The 19189-nt window shown below is 44.1% G+C and overlaps 1 protein-coding gene across 3 annotated transcripts in view; it reads right to left on the reverse strand.

Moving 5' to 3' along the window:
- The window catches only part of LOC137376636 (collagen alpha-1(XII) chain-like), a 268726-nt gene that overhangs the window by 18948 nt on the left and 230589 nt on the right, over positions 1-19189 (reverse strand). For all 3 annotated transcript variants that reach the window (XM_068045570.1, XM_068045573.1, XM_068045571.1), the window contains 5 exons: positions 18298-18351; positions 16780-16833; positions 13318-13389; positions 6884-6919; positions 4694-4760 (listed from right to left, as the gene is read on the reverse strand). In XM_068045570.1, the coding sequence (XP_067901671.1) occupies positions 4694-4760; positions 6884-6919; positions 13318-13389; positions 16780-16833; positions 18298-18351 (283 nt within the window). The remainder of the gene's footprint in view (positions 1-4693; positions 4761-6883; positions 6920-13317; positions 13390-16779; positions 16834-18297; positions 18352-19189) is intronic.

A 19189-nucleotide genomic window follows, 5' to 3' on the forward strand; every position in this document is an offset into this window, starting at 1 on the left:
AACAGCATGAATCTAGTTCTAAGAATGAAAGAAATAGGAGCAAGAGTAGGCCATTCGGTCCTCAAGCCTGCCCCGCCATTCAATAAGATCATAGCTGATCTGCCCAGACCTCAACTCCTCTTTTGTGCCAGCTCCTCATTGTCCTCAACTCCCCGATATTTCAAAAATCTATCTACCTCCTCTTTAAATACTTTCAGTGATCTAGCTTCCACAACTCTGGGTAGAGATTCTGACATGACAGCCCCCCATTTTACTTTCATTTTTAGTTATTTTTTCTTCCTTTTTTTTACATTCTTTTTTACATTTTTTACAATCTTTTTTTGCATTTATTTCATTTCATCTTAGGTTGTTCAGTTTGCTTACCCACTGTTTTTTTCAGGTTTTTTTTCAGGTTTGCACTTGCTGCTGTTCAATATTCAGTGTATTCACACCTAATCTGTACTAATGCTTTGTCTTTCAACACACCATTAACATATTGTTTGCCTTTGCTCCGTGACCTTTTGGTCAGCTATGTGGCCTGGTCCAATCTGCACCTTCTCCTTTGTTATCTCTTGCCCCACCCCCACCTCACTTGCTTATAATCTGTGACTTTTCTAATATTTGTCAGTTCCGAAGAAGGGTCACTGACCCGAAATGTTAACTCTGCTTCTCTTTCCACAGATGTTGCCAGACCTGCTGAGTGGTTCCAGCATTTCTTGTTTTTGTTCTCAACATCTGTTCTGTTTTACGCAGTGCTGCTGATCTCTTGGGGGAGTTACAATGAGTGACCAGGCCCCAGATCTCTGCCTGCGCTAGCCATCAGGATGTTTCTGTAAGTAACCTAGTTAAGGCTTCATTTCTGTTTTAATGCAACCCTTCCCTGTCCCTTCACAGCCACTTCTTTGCCCAGCGGGGTGGTGACATCATGTTACCAACTGTCTTTCCTTATTACCAAACTAACAGCTCCACGAGAGGCGACTGCAGGTCTGCTCAAGTATCTACTATTTGAATCATGATGCTGACACCATTTGGAGTGACACAGAAACCCCGGGGTTGGAACATGGCAATTTCTAGATAATAGAACACCAAGTGCAATCTAATTCATCTTTTACCATCCTGGTAGTCACATGATACAACAAAAATGATGTTGACCAATCATAGCAATTAATCTCTATTAATTTGTCTACAACTGACCCAGTCATGAGGTGAGTGGTGCAGAATTTTGGGAAGCAGCATGGACAGTCACCTGTTCCTCCCAAGCTGCACTCACCACACTGTCTTGTCTCAGATTACTCATATACTATATTACAAATTGGAAAACTAGGTATTAAAACAAACACAGTTTTAACTGACTTACTTCTTTCATAGCATTTATTAGATACTGATTATTATAAAAATCTTGCTGGGTGCCGATAATGTCTGCATAAGATATGACGACATAATTAATTTATGAATCTTATTTTCTTTGATACAAAGACACTCCTTTTTATCATTCACGTGTTCTTCAACCTAATTATACTTGCAGATATTGTCGACGACAAAATATCTTAGGTAAACTAAGTGAAAAGATTTATAATAATATACATTCAGGTATTCTCTCCAGCTTGCCCTCAGGCCTCAGCCAATGATGCTCTGAGTCAGCTAGGAATGTTACTGGCAGGAAGGTGAGGACAGAGAGGGTAACTGACCCTCCATTTGACTCTCATGCAGCAGCAGGACTGAGATCAGGACCCAATGGTTTGGGGATCCTCCTACTAATGCAGCGCCGCACATTGGTGCCACAACTTGAATCTCCGAACATCTCCAACTGAAATGTCTGTGGCATGGTAGGTGATTGGGGTGGGGGGGTTGGTGGGGAATGGTACAGGTATCAGTCCGACTTGTGGTAACATCAAATAATGTATTTATTCCATCTTGTTCTGTTTGAACAATAAACCTGCACTGTCATTGATTATACAGAGAGAAACAACAGAACAAGTTTTTGATCTGTTTGAACAGTAGGTAATCAATGCGATGTGATGTGGTTGAGCTGCTGCACTTTGACCTGGGCAGGATATGGGCTTGTATGCACCATGCTGTGAGCTTTGAGAAGTTGGTGAGCATTAGCTTGCATGGTGATCAATCTCAGAAGAAAGCTGGTAATTGGAACATACTCATGGCAAAATGTACTCTTTACCTAATCATCCAATCAAAAATGCATACTTCCAGCCTCCAAGAATTGAAGGTCCTGTGTCCAGCCATGACAAAGGTCATTATATATAGATATACACACACATGTATACATTTTATATACACATAAATATATATATATATGTATAGTTCACTTCCAACATTGTTAGTTTTGAAGAAGTAAAAGCAAGGAATTATCTCCATTTATTCTACATTTTGGCAGGATTTGTCTGCCAAGCAACTGATGAACTCTCAATTAATATTGCTCCATATCCTAGGATAGGGTAGAATTTTTCCACAGAGACTGAAGTCCTGCTGGCAGGGCTGAAAGCAGGAGCTGACCCCACTCCGGCGGATGGCAGGCGTCTGGGACGTCATTTTGCCAGCGGCAGCCAATTAACAGTCCCAATCAGAGGGCTTGCAGCTCAGCAGTGTCACCACTGGCACCACAATGCCAAGGCACCCTCAAAGAGAGGTGAATTTGATTGGGGCAAGCCAGGGCAGACCCCAGGGGTCACGGTTGTGGGGAGTGGGGGGGGGGGGGGTAGTGGTGGTGGACAGTCATGGTGCACCAACAGCCAGTTAGTTGTGGGGCAGCCATTGCTACCAGGGGCCCTCTCTGTGTGCCATGGAACGCCCATCAAAGAGGCCCCCCCCCCCACCGGAACCTGCCATTGTTCACCTGGTGGTCTCCCCCAATGGCGGTGGGTCCTCCTGATAGGGACAAAATGCCTGTGGGGGATGGAAAGTGACCCTTAATTGGCCACTTAAGGAGTTCAATTGGCTGCCCAATGGACAGCTGTGACACTGAGGTGCCAGTTGCTGACAGTCTGCCATGTCAGTGGGAGGACATCAGACTCCCCTCCCGACCCCTTCCCCTGCCATGTTGCCAGCCTTCCAACTGGCTGGGAAAATTTAACAAAAAGGCTGTCACCCAAATAACCTCATCACTTTGACACGATTTTACTATGTATTTCCCAATAAACTCTTCCTGCAGGTAGTTCACTATCACTGGCTTCCTGAACACAGTGCTCTGTGCCTTTCTCGACCTCAGTAAATCCCAAAGCACTTTACAGTCAATGTAGTACTTTTGCAATGTAGGGCTGAATTTAGTTGGGGTGGCAGTGGCACCAACAACGAGCAGGCAAGCAGGGGACAACCCCATCTCGGCTGTCTGGGGAAGCCCCGGTGGATTTTCTACCAATCTAGCAGCTAATGAGCTGCCGTGGGGGCTTCAGTCCTTTTAAGGGCCAATCCGAGGGCCGGAAACTCCTCAGTCCTAGCAGTACCACTGGGAGCAGTGGCCACTGCTGGAACTGCACCCAGCTATGAGACTCAGTGACGGACGCTGGCCTTTCAGCAAGGTAAGTGGGGTAGGGGTAGCCGAGGCCAGTCAAGTAGGCTGCAGTGAAGAGATGGGGCTATGTGGTTGGTGAGGGGCGGGGGGGGGGAGGTGTTGTCGCAGGGGTGGCCATTGTCTTCGGGGAGCCCCTCCATGTGCTACAGAGTACCCACTTAGGAAGGCCCCCCCCCCCACAAGCCTGGAGGGAGGCTGCCAGGGTTCACCAGGCATGTGGCGGACCAGCAGTGGTGGGAAGAGGCCCTTAATTGGCCACTTAAGTGGCTCAATTGGGCTCTCGATGGGAGAGCCATCTGCCACCCACTGCCCTTCCTTGCCATTTTCTGCCGCCGCACCGCACCCCCCCCCCTACTTCCTCCCAGACACAGCAGCCAATTAGTGCACAGAAAGATCCCACAAACAAGAAGGGTGGTCAAAGGGAGAGCTCTCAGCAGCATGTTCAACTTTTGTACCATGTCTGTATGCTGCCAATTGTTGCTGGAGGACCAGTTGTAATAGGCCCCCATTTCCTGCTCTTCAATCTAAGGACCCACAAAACACTTTAAATTCTGCTAATGGCATAGGGCTTGCCTGCTGTTTGGTATTTTGGTGCACACCATTAGTATAGATGTGCCTTTGAGTTCAGGCCTCTTAGCCTACATATCATAACAGAAACCTACCGCCCTTTTTATACATTTTTCACACGTTTGTGTAGCCTTTCCCCCCTCCCCCAGGAAACCTATTGACACGGCAAGATATCAAGGTCCACACAAAAAAAAAAATTGGCAATTGACCTGTTAGCCTGTCACTGTCAGGTTAAGATTTTACCAGTGAACTCAACTTGAAGGCGAAGGCTTCAATTGTTAGTAAGAATGAAATAACTAGATTGAAAGACGGCAAGTAAACCCAGATGTGTGCCAAAGTTCTCTGACTGGTGTATCAGGCGACCGACAGTAAACCTCAGTCATGTGGCACTGAATGTGGAAAGTATGAGCACAGCCAGTTAAATGATGTGGAATAGACCCCTCGCACCCCACCCCCCCCCCCCCCCACCCCACACACAGATACAAGAGAATGTACATCAGGTAACAGACTTAAAACTAGTTGTTTTCTCAAGTGCAGGAAACCAGGAAGACCGCAAACCACTTCCAGCTCTTGGCCACAAAAGCCCTATGGTTTCCCCAAGCAACCGTCAGTTGTACTCACTGTTTATCAGCTGCTCACAGACTTGTCTTGAAATCGCTCTCATCATGTTTTGGGAGGCAAAGTCACCCTGGAAAAATTAAAAGGAAACACAAGTCACTAATTCAGTTCCATCCAGGTTAAAAGAAAAGATCTTGCATTTATAGAACATCTTTCACAACCTCAGTACATTCCAAAATAAAAACAAGAAATGCTGGAAATACTCAGCAGGTGTGGCAGCATCTGTGGAGAGAGAAGCAGAGTTAACGTTTCAGGTCAGTGACCCTTCATCAGAACTGTGACCCTTCACAGATGCTGCCAGACCTGCTGAGTATTTCCAGCGTTACTTGTTTTCATTTCAGATTTCCAGCATCTGCAGTATTTTGCTTTTATTTCAGTACATTCCAAAGTGTTTTACAGCCAAAGGAAGACTTTTGGAGTATTGTCACATTGTATTGCCTGGAACACGGCAGCCAATTTGAGCACAGCAAGCTCCTACAAACAGCAATGGAACAACTTACCAAATCATCTGTTTTTAGGTAATGGTTGAAGGATAAATATTGGCCAGCACAACAGTTAGAAATCCCCTATTTTTCTTTGAATAGTGCCACGGGATCTTTTACACCTACCTGAGAGTAGAAGCAGCCTCAGTGTAATGTCTAATCCAAAAGACAATGGCCTTGCTGGGGCTGGAATCGGAGGTGGGTGGGTGTGTATCAGTTCCCCATCTCCAGTCAGCCTCCAGGTTACCACAGGCGTGAGAGCCAGTTTAATTGCCTGGAGGAGGCCTCCCAGTGGCAGGCTGGGCACAAGTGCTCCAGGCAGGCCAACAGGCCCTCCCTGCCTGGGTGTTGAAGCAGCTGCAGGCTGCCCTGTGGGGGCTCCCCACATCCCCCCCCCCCCCCCCGCTTTCCGCCCACCCCCGACCCTCAACAGTGGTGGCCTGGCTGCAAAATTCAATTTTTATTTAAATTTAAAGAAGTTGGAGAGAGGGGGTCTCCATTTTGAAGCACCTTCTCACTCACTTACCCGGCATTACAGCCTGCTGCTTCTTTCAAGCAGGAAGGTCTCTGATTGGCCTTTCAGCTTCGAGAGCCCTCCCACCATCCTTAATTGTACAGCAAGCCTGTCCTCTGGCCATGAATTGGCCATCCTGAGGAAAATCACAATGAATGACTATTTCCCACACAGTGCAGGTTTCTGACCCACATTTCAGCCTGATGGCGGGGTTCAGAAACCCGCAGGGAAAATCCTGGTCAATATGTGTGACAATGCAGCACTGCCTGCACTGGAGTGTCAGCCTAGATTATAGTGTCAAGTCTGGAGTGGGGATTGAACTCAAACCCTATTACTCAGAACCAAGGGTGAAGTCAATGGCAAAGAAAAACAGCCATTGTGCACTACCATCCATGAACAATTCCCCCTTCAAAGTCTTGTAAAGCAGTAGGATTAATCGCACAATAAATTGCATTTTGATCTCTTGTTCATTATGACTTTTTATTAGTACTATGCAAAATGATTAAGATGTTTCTTTCATTTAAAACAACTACCCTGCCCCATCCCAGTAATCACTTGTCCTTTCGTCTCCTAAACTTTGCAAATTATTCACAATGAAATCATGGTGATTATCCTACAAATGCTAATCCTTTGGGAAAGATGTGATTGCACACTTAAAACAGAGCTCTAATTACAATAAACCCACCTCTGGGGGCAGGGGACTCAGCAGCAGTGTCAGGAGAGTGATTTTATGGCTTTGTTTTCAAATCAGGAGATAGAGGATGATTATAAACTGTTTGAGCTAACTTGCACAGTTCATAGGGTCTGACTTCCACCTTGAGTGGGCACTGAGCAAGCAATGCCTTTGAGCCACCTCCTAGTGCCCCTAGTGAGCTATCTGGGCTGTTTTCATGGATGGGCCTCATCTGCTTAATGCTGGCAGGATGTAGGTGTTGAGTCAGCACTCACAGGGGTTGGGGGGATGATTCCAGCCTGTAACTCACTCCTAATGTCCATTATTATATATATAAATCATCTGAACCCCTCAATTCGATTCCAACCTGTAATTCACACCCAGCTGATTTGTAACCTAAAATGATTGTTTTAGGAGCTGGGGCAGACCTAGCTAATAGAATCCAGCTTTTAGCTTCTGACAAAAAAAAATTGAGCCACGACAGTACAATCGGAGGATATAATCTTCCAACACTCAACACTTACCCGGTCACCTTTCTCTCCCTTTAGGCCAGTTTTTCCCTACATAAAAAAAAACAAAGAAATATTTTAATTGCATTATAGTCTTAAATGTATTCACTTGACTTAAATATATTGTCCGTGAAATTGCACAGGGCCTGAAAACACCTAGGTGCAGGTATCACGATACGAGATTACCCAGCACCCGTTGCTTCCGATGTAGGCAGCACACAAACTTTGTGCTGCTTGCTAATTTAAATGAATGTTGCATGCAGCCAGTGCTAAGCGTGCTGTTGAGTGGCTGCACACCTGAGGAGGAGTTGTAACATTGTGAAAGGCTAGCACGAGTTAAGACAGCCTTCATTACTTAAAGCCATCTTGCACCTCTTAAAGGAAAGGTGCACTGTCGTGCAGCAAGTGCTGGAAGTTGTTCTAAAAATGGTTTTGATGTAGCAAACACTCAAAAGTGGCACAAAATGGCAGGGAGCAGGCTGCAAGATTTTCTGAAGCTGCACTGGGGGTCTTGGTGCAGGAAGAGAAGTGTCATCTATCCACAGAAGGCTAGGATGCTCTCCAAACAAACTTTGCGAAAGCAGTGGAACTAGATAGCCGTGACAGTCAATGCCAGGAGTCTATCCCCATGGACTTGAATGTAGATCCAAAGGTTCAATGACCTCACATAAGCAGTCCGAGTCAAGGTCAGTGAATATATTTTCAAATGCCATATCCCAACAACTTTACAACCAGCCTCACTGCTCAATGCACCACACTCCTATCACTCACCTACCAACAATCTCTATCAATCGTGACTCATATCCAACATTCATACCTTCACCCCACCCTCACAATCAGCACTGCTGCAAGCCTCATAGCCACATCTCACAACTTGCACACACTACCATCAATTCAACCATGACAACTAAATCACCCAAACAGACTTCACCACACTCAACTGACACTTTGCCTCTCTTTTGCAGGACAAGGTGGTGCATATCTGGAGGCAGCAACATCTAACTGGAGGGGGACAGGCACAGTTGCAAGTCCTTTCTCCAATAGAGAAGACCATGATCGCCATTATTGGAGTGGCCATCGGTGAGGCCATGGCCAGCGGTGGGACTGAAATCATCAAAGTTGCTGGTATCCTTACACCTAATCCTCCTTTTCACATCCCACTTCCCTCTAATCCCACAATCTCCTCTGATTTACAAGCTGCAGATGGTGTAAGCATACACCTCATGCTTTACCCACTCCCCTCACTCCAACCCTGCTCTTGTGGCTTTCTTCTTTCAGCTGCCCATGAACTGCAACTTGGTCCAGCAATGCGGAAGACCAAGAAGACACTGAAGAAGAAGAAACACCATCACTTGTTCTCACATTTGTGACTCACAGTATATTTTAGAGGATAGCTTAGAGGCAGGATCTGCACATGGTGAGACACTGGGCACAGAGTGGCCTGCAGGCAGGGGAGGAAACAAGGGTAGCACAGGTGCCAGTTTACTGTAGGGTGGGTGTTGCACACAAGTTCTGCTACAGAGGACTCAGATGAGGACTTTAATGGGGCAGCGTACAGAAGGCAGCTGATGGGTACGCACAATGAAATGCTTGGTGTTTTGGCAGGCCTGCCAGAAAGCCTGCAGCTGATCTCAAGCAGCATGGAGGAGTCCGCCACTAACTTGGCAGAGGGTTTTACGCAGAGTTTAGATCCCATCCTTTCCAGTTTGGATGTGGTAGCCAATTTTATTCGCACACTTGCAGAGCCAACCATGATGCAGCATCTGATAGTCAACTTCTCAGCTTCCATTTCAGCACGTGCAGAAGCTACCCAACGTCTGGATACTGCAGTGGAAACTCAAACTGAAGTCATGCAAGTTTGGCTTCCTGGCGTGGACGCTCAGACCAGCCTCATGTCAGCAGAGCTTGCTATCAGGAGATGGTGCAGTCTGGAGCCACGCCAGAGCTGCTCAAGGTCAACCTGCCAAGTCATCTGAGGTTTCCCTCATTAAAGGTCAGCAGCCTTCCATTAGTCATGCTGCAGCCACTTGGATAGCACTGCATAGGAGCACTATGCAAAGGCATACGGAAGACAGGTATTGAGGCAATGCACAAGGGTGATTAGTTGACATTTGTATGCAGTATGGCATGGTTTAATTTAGAAATTTGGTTTGGACTGTTTATTTTATGGTGGCTTTTGTTTTTGCATTGTGGTCAAGCAAATGCTGTGATCATTTTGATGTATTGGCGCTTAAAGAAACAATAATGTGCAACTCATCCTATTTGAGGCTGAGTTCAACTTCCAATTCTATATCTTCACAATCACATAGACTGCTTGCTTCCACTTTCATAATATCTCCTGCCTCTGCCCCTATTTCAGTTTGTCTGCTGACAAAACCTTCATCCCTGTTTTTGTCTCTTGATTATTCCAATGCTTTCCTCACTGGCCTCACACCCGTCCACCTCCAGAAATGTTTGCTTATCTCCAACAGGATGTCCTACTCACCCATCACTCCCTGTCCTTGCTGAACTTCATTGGCTATCAGTCCCTTAATGCCTTAAGTCTAAAATTATTACCTTTGTGTTTAAATTGACTGTTTTGGTAACCTTCCAAAGATCTGCAAATCTTCCATCCTTTGAACTCTTTTTAGCTGTGGTCTCTCACCACTTCACTTTGGCCCACCATTAGTGGCTGTGCCTTCAGACGTGCAGGTCTCATGCTCTGGAATTTCCTTTTCTAAATCTCTTTGTCTCTCCATCGCCCTCTCCTCCTTTAAGGTGCTTCTTAGAATCCACCTATTTAACCGACCATTAATCAGCTTCCTAATGCCTCCTCTTTGGTTTCACATCCATTTTTTTCTTATTCCTCTGTGAGGCATCATGGGCCTATGTGTTCCTATGTGGAAGTTTGTTGTTGACACCATGAGGCAAGATTTTCCCTGTAGGCTTCTGAACCCCACTTTCAGGCTCAAACGGGGGTCAGAAGCCAGCATTGTGTGGGGAGCAATCATCTGTGATTTTCCCGAAATTGACCAATTAATGGCCAGAGGGCGGGCTCACCATCCAATTAAAGATGGTGGGTGGGGTCTTGAAGCTGGAGGGCCAATAGGAGGCCCTCCAGCTGAAAAGCAGCAGCAGGTTGCCATGGCAGGTAAGTGAGGGAGATGGCGCACCAAAATGGAGGTGCTCTCTCGCTAACGTTTTAAAATGTAAAATAAAAAATAGATTCAGCATCTGGCCACCATTGTCGAGAGGAAATTCCTCCACAAGGCAGCTAGCAGCTACAGATGAACCCAGGCAGGCAGGGAGGGCCTCTTAAGCCTGTCTGGAGTGCTGCCCCCCGCATCTCCGGTCTGCTGCCTGGAAGATGCCTCCATGCAGCTAAACTGTCCCCCGCTACCTGCAGGGACCTGAAGGCCGACTGGAAAATCCTAGTCGGCTTCTGACAATAAGCATCAATAGGCCTTTAATTAGTTAAATTGGCTCGCAGGTGGGCAGCCCTGCCACCACCCTTCGCATCCTGCCTCTGGGAAAATGGCCGAGGGCGGGATGGAGCCGAGGAACTGGCACACCAGCCAGTGATGCAAGGTTCCGCATGCCCCCTTCCACCTCCATTCCAAGCCCCAGTGGGGCCTAAAAATCCTGCCCAATAAGCGTTAAACACAGTTTCAGCGAAAAAGACCGAGGGGTTGGAAGAGTTTTGTGCAGTTTTTTAAATGTGTTGATTTGGGGTGATATTCTTCACTCACTGTTTTTACCGAATGGGCGAAGGAATTTCACTCCAATGTGTTAATGAATTCATTGCAAGTATTACACAGAGAAACTTCACTATAACATGTTCATGGATACACTATAAATATTACAGAGGAACTACACCCCAAAATGTTAATCACTTCATTGTAAATATTACACAGAGAAACTGCACCAGAATGGGTTAATCCAATTCATTACCAATATTACACTGAGGAACTATACCCCAACATGTTAATCAGATCATTGCAAATATTACACAGAGGAACTTTACTTCAAAGTGTTAATCAATTCATTACCAATATGACAGAGGAAATTCAGCCAAATACATTGACCAACTCATTAACAATAGGTCCACAGAGGGATTTACTTCCCAAGAGAGCGCTGAGTTTACCTTAGCTGAAGGTTGTCTGAGGAATTCCTTCCCTTCATGGACATGAAAGGTTGGCAAAACAACCTCATTCATCTATTTGTGGTCCACATTCCCATATGTAGCTTTCTACATTTTTCTATAATAGAACTATATCTGGAAACCAGTCTGAAATCCTGGAACATTACATTATTTTTCCTATGAGAATGTAGTGCAGAGCTGCAAGCCTTTCTCAATCTAACCAACAAAAATAATTTAACCCACAAGGAACAAGAGTCCTAATGTGAAGCAGCTGCTGAATTTAGAAGTTTATTTTACTATTCTATTGCTTTTTGATAATTACAGTTTTGGCTGTTGTCATATTTCTACATGTTCTGGATGGGCAATAAATGCCAGCATTGCTCGTGACACCCATATCCCAAAAGGGAATAATAAAAAAGAAAGTCACGGCATGAAAGAAGGCATGCCCAGGGGATGAGCAGCCAGCATAGCGTGATTTGACCACCCTGTCAACATGCCGCCAACCATATCTATAGCCTCTGGCACATCCACCTAGTAGCGTCGATGGAGAATTAACTTCTCAGGGTCTGGGTCAACAAAATAGCAGATGCAGAAATGTACTGCCTGCTGAAAGACATCTGCAATTACCACACAGCATAGGGCTGGCACGGCCAGAGACATTAACACTTATCTGTGGCCTAAGCCTTGGCTCTACCTCCTGTAGGCATGTTAGAAGACGACAGGACTGCCACCCACACAGTGACTCTGTGCGGTATCATCTCCACCATCACTTCCCCACAGACTCATGTTTCCACCTTGGCTGCCCTTTCTCTTCATTTTTGCCCTCACTTCTGAGTCCCCAACTCCTTCAATCTTGACAAAGGCCATTAATGCAATGTTCTTTGAGACTCTGAAGTATTACAGGACTTTTGTCACCCTGTTGCGACACTCACTTTTAACTTCCCTCATCCCCTTAAACTTGTTTTGTACACAAATTTCCATGCGCATCACCAGTATGCTCCCTACCCTCATCCAAATTTGCACCTGAGGTTATGCTAATGAGTTGGCTTCAGAAAATTTGGTGCAAATAACGCACTTCCATTTGAGTGTCGAAAAAATGGTTAATTGGGTCTAAACTGTACAGATAGTGGAAAATCTAGACTGAAGACTTCAAAGAAAACTGAAGGCATTAATACACATCATATCAGGATCTCTCAGAAACAACACTAGTCTCATGACAGTGTTATCGTAAAGACCATAACATTGAGGTTATATCTGAGTTTTATTTATTGGCAAGTCAAGAAACTAAAAAAAATTCAACTCAAATCAGTTTGAATACACACAGTCAACAGTGAGAATTAATATTTTGAAATTACCATATTCAATATTAGTGTCTGAATGTTGAATGAATTGGTCTGAAGTTCCCCATGTGAGGAATTTTAAAAGAAGCAGGTTAGCACCTCTGTTAAAATAGCAAGCAGAGGAAATTCATGCAGATGCATTAAACACATGCATACTAATATCGTACACTGTGGTTTCAAGGCCAAAGTTATTGTCAAATACCATCAACTCATTCATATGCACATGAAGGAAATAAGTTAGTCCTCAATGTTAATAATGGGGAGTACAAAAAGAATCAAAGTTATAGTTACTGAATCAGACAGGAAATATTTTGCTGCACAATAATTGGGGATAACTACATCAAGGACAGCTGTTCTCTAAAATTGGCCTCTATGACTGCAGGGACCTGGAGAATTTCTGATAAAGTGCCATACTGCAGGGGTATATGAAGGTGTGCATAATGAAAGCAATTATACAGGGATTCAGTCTACTGCCAAGTTGGCAGTGATGCAGAGAAATTTGGAATGTTGATTCTGCCAAGGACTTTTGTTGAGAAAATAGGAAGGGGTGTGGTGTTTGCAAGTTGGTGCCCATCCCCAAGTCCGAGGGACACTAGGCCAAGTGCGTGGGCAAAATCATACAACTAGGGAAAGCAAGAGAGAGAACTGACCAATGACATGATAGATTTGACTGGACTTTTCAAGTGGAGCACAAACAGCTCCAAATCCCAACAGAAGGCACCTTCAAGTTTTCCGCATGCTCATCCTCATTCTCTTAACAACAAATCACAGCTTGGCTTTCACAAAAAGTGTGGGAATACCCATGGTTGGCCAGCTCTCCTCTCATCTTCTGCCTAGGACTTGACCTCTGTGCAGTTATAATGGGAAAATAATATTTTGAAGATAAAAGATGCCAGACATCAATCAATGTATGGTAAATGTTAACACTCGATGTGCCTTCCTCATCTACTTTAAACCAAGGTATTGAATTTGTTAAGTTGATCGCTTACCACTGATCCCTTTTCACCTTGTTGTCCTTGACTCCCAGTTTGACCAGGAGGACCAGGGTTACCAGGTGTACCCTAAAAAGCAAAAAAGAACAGGTTGTGAGCCTTAGATATCTATAACTAATACTTAAATAGTAATGGCAGTTACATCTGTCCAAATTAGTTCCACAAGCATGACTAGTTGATGAGTCACAGATAGTGAAGATTGAGATTACTCATTAGGAAGGGAATGTGGAATATCTGATCAAAATTCATTTGAAGTTGTATTTCTTGATAGCAGGGATAGGCAAACAAGATCTGATTCTTGTCTTTGAAAGCAAATAACATTTTTTTGTAAATGAATATCTGAGGATAAAGATTATGCTTGATCCTGCTGTCATAAAAATGCATAACACTATGCTCTTTTCTGTGCTATTTTAACATAGGCATTACCATGTTAAGTTAATATCTACATTGAAATAGCATCAGAGAAAAGTGGTTCAACCACTTCAAGAGACCTGAGATAATTGTAATTACCACTCCTGGATCTCTTCACATTATCCCCCAAACTTTATTCCTGAATCAGAAAGTAAGGTGTAGGAAACATGGCGGTTGAGAGGGTGGGAAGGCAGGACATAATTGACCTCTTAAAGGCTTGGGTTCCTCAATACTTAGCTAAGATTGAATCAGCTTTTATTTCTGTGAAATATACAATGTTTTTATTTGAATTTTTTTTAATTTGTTCTTAGAATGTGGGTGTCACTGGCAAGGCTGGCTTTTATTACCCAGGTTGGCCTGAGAAGGTGGTGGTGTGCCTTCATGAGACGCAGAGGACTATTAGTGTGAGACTGGAGTTATATATAAGCCAGATTGGGTAAGGAAAGCAGGTTTTCTTTCCTGTAACACGTGAGTGAATCAGTTGGGTTTATTTTTAACAACAATCTGACAGTTTTGTAGTTATTTACTAATAACTGCTTTCTTTTTCCAAATTTTTAAAACTGAATTCAAATCCTCAAACTGCAAAGCTAGGATTTGAACTCACATTCTCTGGATTATTAGTCCAGGCCTCTGGATTACTAGTCCAGTAACATGACCACTACAAGGACCATGCCCATTTAGATGGCACTGCAGTGAAAATCATGTAATAATCGTATCTATTACAATCATGTCAATGACTGGTGCTGCTTCTGGTATGCTCTTGTACACTCTTCATTGAACCAGGGTTGATTCCCTAAGTTGATGGTAATGGTAGAGTGAGGGATATGCCAGTCCATGAGGTTACAGATTGTGGTGGAATATAATTTTGCTGCTGTTGATGTCCACAGCACCTCATGGATGCCCAGTTTTGAGCTACTAGATCTGTCCTGAATCTATGCCATTTAGCATGGTGGTAGTGCCACCCAGCATGATGGAGGGTGTCCTCAGTGAAGAAGGGACTGCCTTTCCGTAAGGACTGTGCGATGGTCACTCCTACCAATTCTATCATGGGCAGATGCATCTGCGTCAGTTAGATTGCTGAGGACGAGGTCAAGTAGGCTTTTACCTTGTGTTGAATCCCAGTCTGGCAGCTATGTCCTTCCAGACTAATAGTAACTGCATTGCCATCATGCAATTTTTGTCCCTAAGTGCTAGCACGCTGCTTCACTGGGAGATGATGGCACCTAAACCAATTCTGGTTCCTCTCCTTCCAAAGTAACAAGGACAATGGCCCTTGGAATGTTGACAAGTTACCAGATTCCTTACATTCCTATAGTCCAAGTTACTTTTAAATGTAATTACAGTTTCAGTGATTTCCCTGCTCTCTCTTCTTGCTTCCTGTGAACTGGCTGTTCGAGCTGGCTGTCTTGGATTGCATCTGAGCCAGGCTCATTGCGTTATCTGTTTAACATGTAACATCATTCAGTGGACTGGAGCCAGTGTAAAGAGACAGCATGCAAGGCATTAGTTTAATATGGTGAGCTTCTCAAAAGTGGCTGAATGATTATCCAGAGAGGAACAGGACTAGCGTTAGAAGGTGGAGTACAGATTGAGTTAACTGAATGTGGGGGATAAATTCCAACTTCAGAAAAGGGAGGAAAACTGGCTGTGCATTCCATCCAATTTCTCCTTCTGTTGAAGTCAGTGGAAAAGTAAAATTAGGTTGGTTAAGTGATGGGAGTCTGATCCGATAACGCCAGTTTTACACCCCCACCCAAGTTGAATCTTACTCCCACTGACTTCTGAATTGCTCTAGCCATGGAAATATCATGCCAATGAAGCCAAGCCAAAGATATATACATATATATGTATAGAAGTGGCGGCACAGTGGCGCAGTGGTTTGCACTGCAGCCTCACAGCTCCAGGGACCCGGGTTCGATTCGAGGTACTGCCTGTGCGGAGTTTGTAATTTCTCCCTGTGTCTGCGTGGGTTTTCGCCGGGTGCTCCGGTTTCCTCCCACAGCCAAAAACTTGCAGGTGATAGGTAAATTGGCTGTTGTAAATTGCCCCTAGTGTAGGTAGGTGGTAGGGAATATGGGATTACTGTAGTGTTAGTATAAATGGGTGGTTGTTGGTCGGCACAGACTTGGTGGGCCAAAGGGCCTGTTTCAGTGCTGTATCTCTAAATAAATAAGTGTAGGTATTTGGCTTCTCAAACCTGTGTTGATCCTCTCTCTACATGGGAGCTATCTACTCTAGCCCTTTCCTTGTAACTTTTACGATCATCTTCCTTCATGTGTTTACCTAATTCCCTCCCAGACAGCATGACTGACCCGACTTCAAAAGCCACTTGTATTAAAATATTTCTATAAACTTTATCCAGTATTCATCTTGAGTTTCTGTCCCTTCTCAATTCAATGACTAGTGGGAAAAACCTTTCATCCTTCAATGTATCACAGTTTTGAACACTTCCTGTAACTTTCTCTACTCCAGTGAATAAAGCCTTTGGTTTCTAAGTCTTTTATCAGAACTATATCCTATCATCTCTGCGCGCAGAATGTATAGAATGTTAGATGGATGCTGTGGATTTGCTTTGCTCAGGTGAGGGTGGGATGGGGCGGACCTGAGACAAACTGCAGAACCTATAGTAGTATTGTTGCAGGCTGGAATGTTTTGCTGCAGGGAATGGTTGAGGCAGATCTTTAAAAGCAAAAGTGGATGAACGGAGGCAGAGGAAGATACAGGTCTATGGGGCAGTGGGATTAGTTTTGGATTTCTCTTGTAACAGTTGGCACAGATTCAATGGGTTGAATTGCTTCTTAATCTGCTATAAACTTCTGTAGTTTTACAGATTAAATAAATTAGGGGACGTAAGACTTCATTACATATGTTTGATGGGATGGGCAGTCTTTTATCATATCATGGTTTCTGTCCTTAATGATGAGTTTTAGTAAGGAGCCTGTGCACTGAGGTTTTAAATGGATACTGTTAGAGTGCAGAATGACCACAATTCATAACATTATTTAAAGACATTTGATAGCAGTATTTATTTCTGAAGATATGACTTACAATTGGTCCCGGTGGTCCTCGAGGTCCAATAGGTCCTTCTTTACCTTGAAAGCCCTGTAATATCAAAGAAATACAGTTTTAAAAGAAATCAAAATGAGTTATTGTGCCTTTTAGCATTAAGAGTACATCCCCAGTAATTCAATTGTGTAGTAGCACATTCTTGGCGTCAGTCAGCTGGAATTGGCATGTGCGGAAAAATCAGCAACTAATTTGTGCTGAGGCCTTGGTAAGTGAACTCTATATCTACTCCAAATATGGCCCATCAAATCAGAGAGGTAGGGGGCTGGACCAGGCAAAAAGAATTGCCAAGTGGGTAATTTTCTCTGCCCTAGCCTCTCACAATGCCGAGCAGCTTGGATTTTTGGATTATGCTTGGTGGATCAGTTGGCTGAATGGCGTTAAGTGCCAGCCACTAAGAACTCCAGGCCTAGAGGCCCTGTAAAAATCCCAAAAGCAACAGATCTTCCCAGCCCCTTTATGAAGTCAAATGGCCACTGGCCATTTCACCGCTAAGTGAAAGTATGGCTGGCCAGCGGCACTTTTCCTACCTCCCTCCCTCAGCGGGAGCCCAGAATGTACCCATAGTGGCATGGATTCATGCCATTGCTATTTAAATGTGGTGACATCTCCCTGACCCTGGCAGGGTGAAGAGCAGAGGTCACTGTCGCCAATGGATTTCGGATCGAATTGATTGAACAAATTTCTAGTAAGCTCACGGGTGAGTGAAATGGATATTGGGTGGTGTCCAAAATTTTAAACACTGCCTGATCATCTTCTCCATTGGCTTCAATAGAAAAGGAAATAGTGCAGGGTGGAAAATGGACGGCCGTTTTACTATCAACCTCTCGCAGTATTGCCTAAAGAGACAAGAAAGACTTGCATTTATATAGCAGCTTTCATGTCCACTGGACATCTCAGTGCTTTGCAGCCAATGAAGTATTTTTTTAGTCACTGTTTTAATGTAGGAAATGTGGCAGCCAATTTGTGCACAGCAAGGTCCCACAAACAGCAATGTGATAAAGACCAATTTCACCCCCATGTTGTTTGATCAACGGCACACATCTGACCAATTTTCTTCTGTAATGCAACAGAATGACTCAGAGTAGGAGTAGGAAGCCTGGCTAGGTTTGTTCTCTTGCTGGTCCAGGGCACTCATCTGCATCCCAACTGAGACCAACTAACAGCATCATCCACAAATGGGGATCTGAAACCTGCCTGTTCCGTATGGCTCAGCTCCATCTCGGATAGTGCCTGTTACCTACCGGGCCATCTATAGCTTTTAAGTCCTGGAAAACCTGGAGGCTGCCTTTATACTGCAGTATCAGGAAAAAAAAGAAAGACTTGCATTTATAGAGCGCTTTTCACAACCACCGGAAGTCTCAAAATGCTTAGCTAATGAAGTACTTTTTATGAACTGTAATCACTGTTGTAATGTAGGACACAAGTTAGGATGGAAAATATGAACCTTTTAGAGAACCAACATGTAAACCTTTTTTGAATGACTGAAATGATACCTACCCTTTGACCCTCTAATCCTGGTGTACCTGGTGGGCCTACCCGACCGACTGTTCCCTGTTAACAAACAAAGCTTTCAGTCAGACACTGCTATTACAGTACACCTTTATTTAAAAAAAGGTACTATTATGTGCACTTCATAATGACACAGCATCTGACTTTAATCATTAATTTGTACAAACATAAAAAAAGATAAGTACTTAAATCTTTGATATATTGCTAAGATCTACACTCAAATTGCTTTTCAAACGTACTCTTAAAGGGCCATCTTTTCTCCCAAAATAGACTGCTCGATGCATGGTACCATGGTATTCTTTCCCATTGTTCCAATCGTGACCTTCACAGATGTGGAATGACTTGTAAAGGAAATGTATTTAAAATGCCCAGTGGTTTCTCTAACCTTTTAAGTTGTATTGAGATTTACAATGTGTGTAATGTATTCCAGATCCCTCAGAGTATTGGATGCTCAGGGCTGGAAGTGGATTACAAGGCAGTAAACTCAACTAAAGAAGAATTAGATCGCAACTTCAACCATGGTTCAAACCAGATTGAACTACTGCTTTCACCCATCCAATCTGGAAATTTTCTTATTTAATACAGCTTCATAAAGAATCACAGAACATCCGCTCCTTTCAGATGGTGAGCTGCAGAAATTTCCAGTAACAGCTGCTTCAGCTAGCACTTGTCAAGAAAGAGGTGGGACGAGAAACCTGGTTGAGAATGGGATTGTGGGTTGAGCAAGAAGGTCCAGACTGAGAGCCATATGATATGGTGCTGCCTGAGACTTTGGGAGGGGACAGGGCAATATTTGTGGAATGCAGCAGGCCAGGATAGACCAGGGAATGCTCAAAATGCTCGCCTTTTACACTGCAATGTCACCATGCATAAAAAGAAC

The sequence above is a fragment of the Heterodontus francisci genome, chromosome 13 (assembly GCF_036365525.1).
Source record: "Heterodontus francisci isolate sHetFra1 chromosome 13, sHetFra1.hap1, whole genome shotgun sequence".
Classification (NCBI taxonomy): domain Eukaryota; kingdom Metazoa; phylum Chordata; class Chondrichthyes; order Heterodontiformes; family Heterodontidae; genus Heterodontus; species Heterodontus francisci.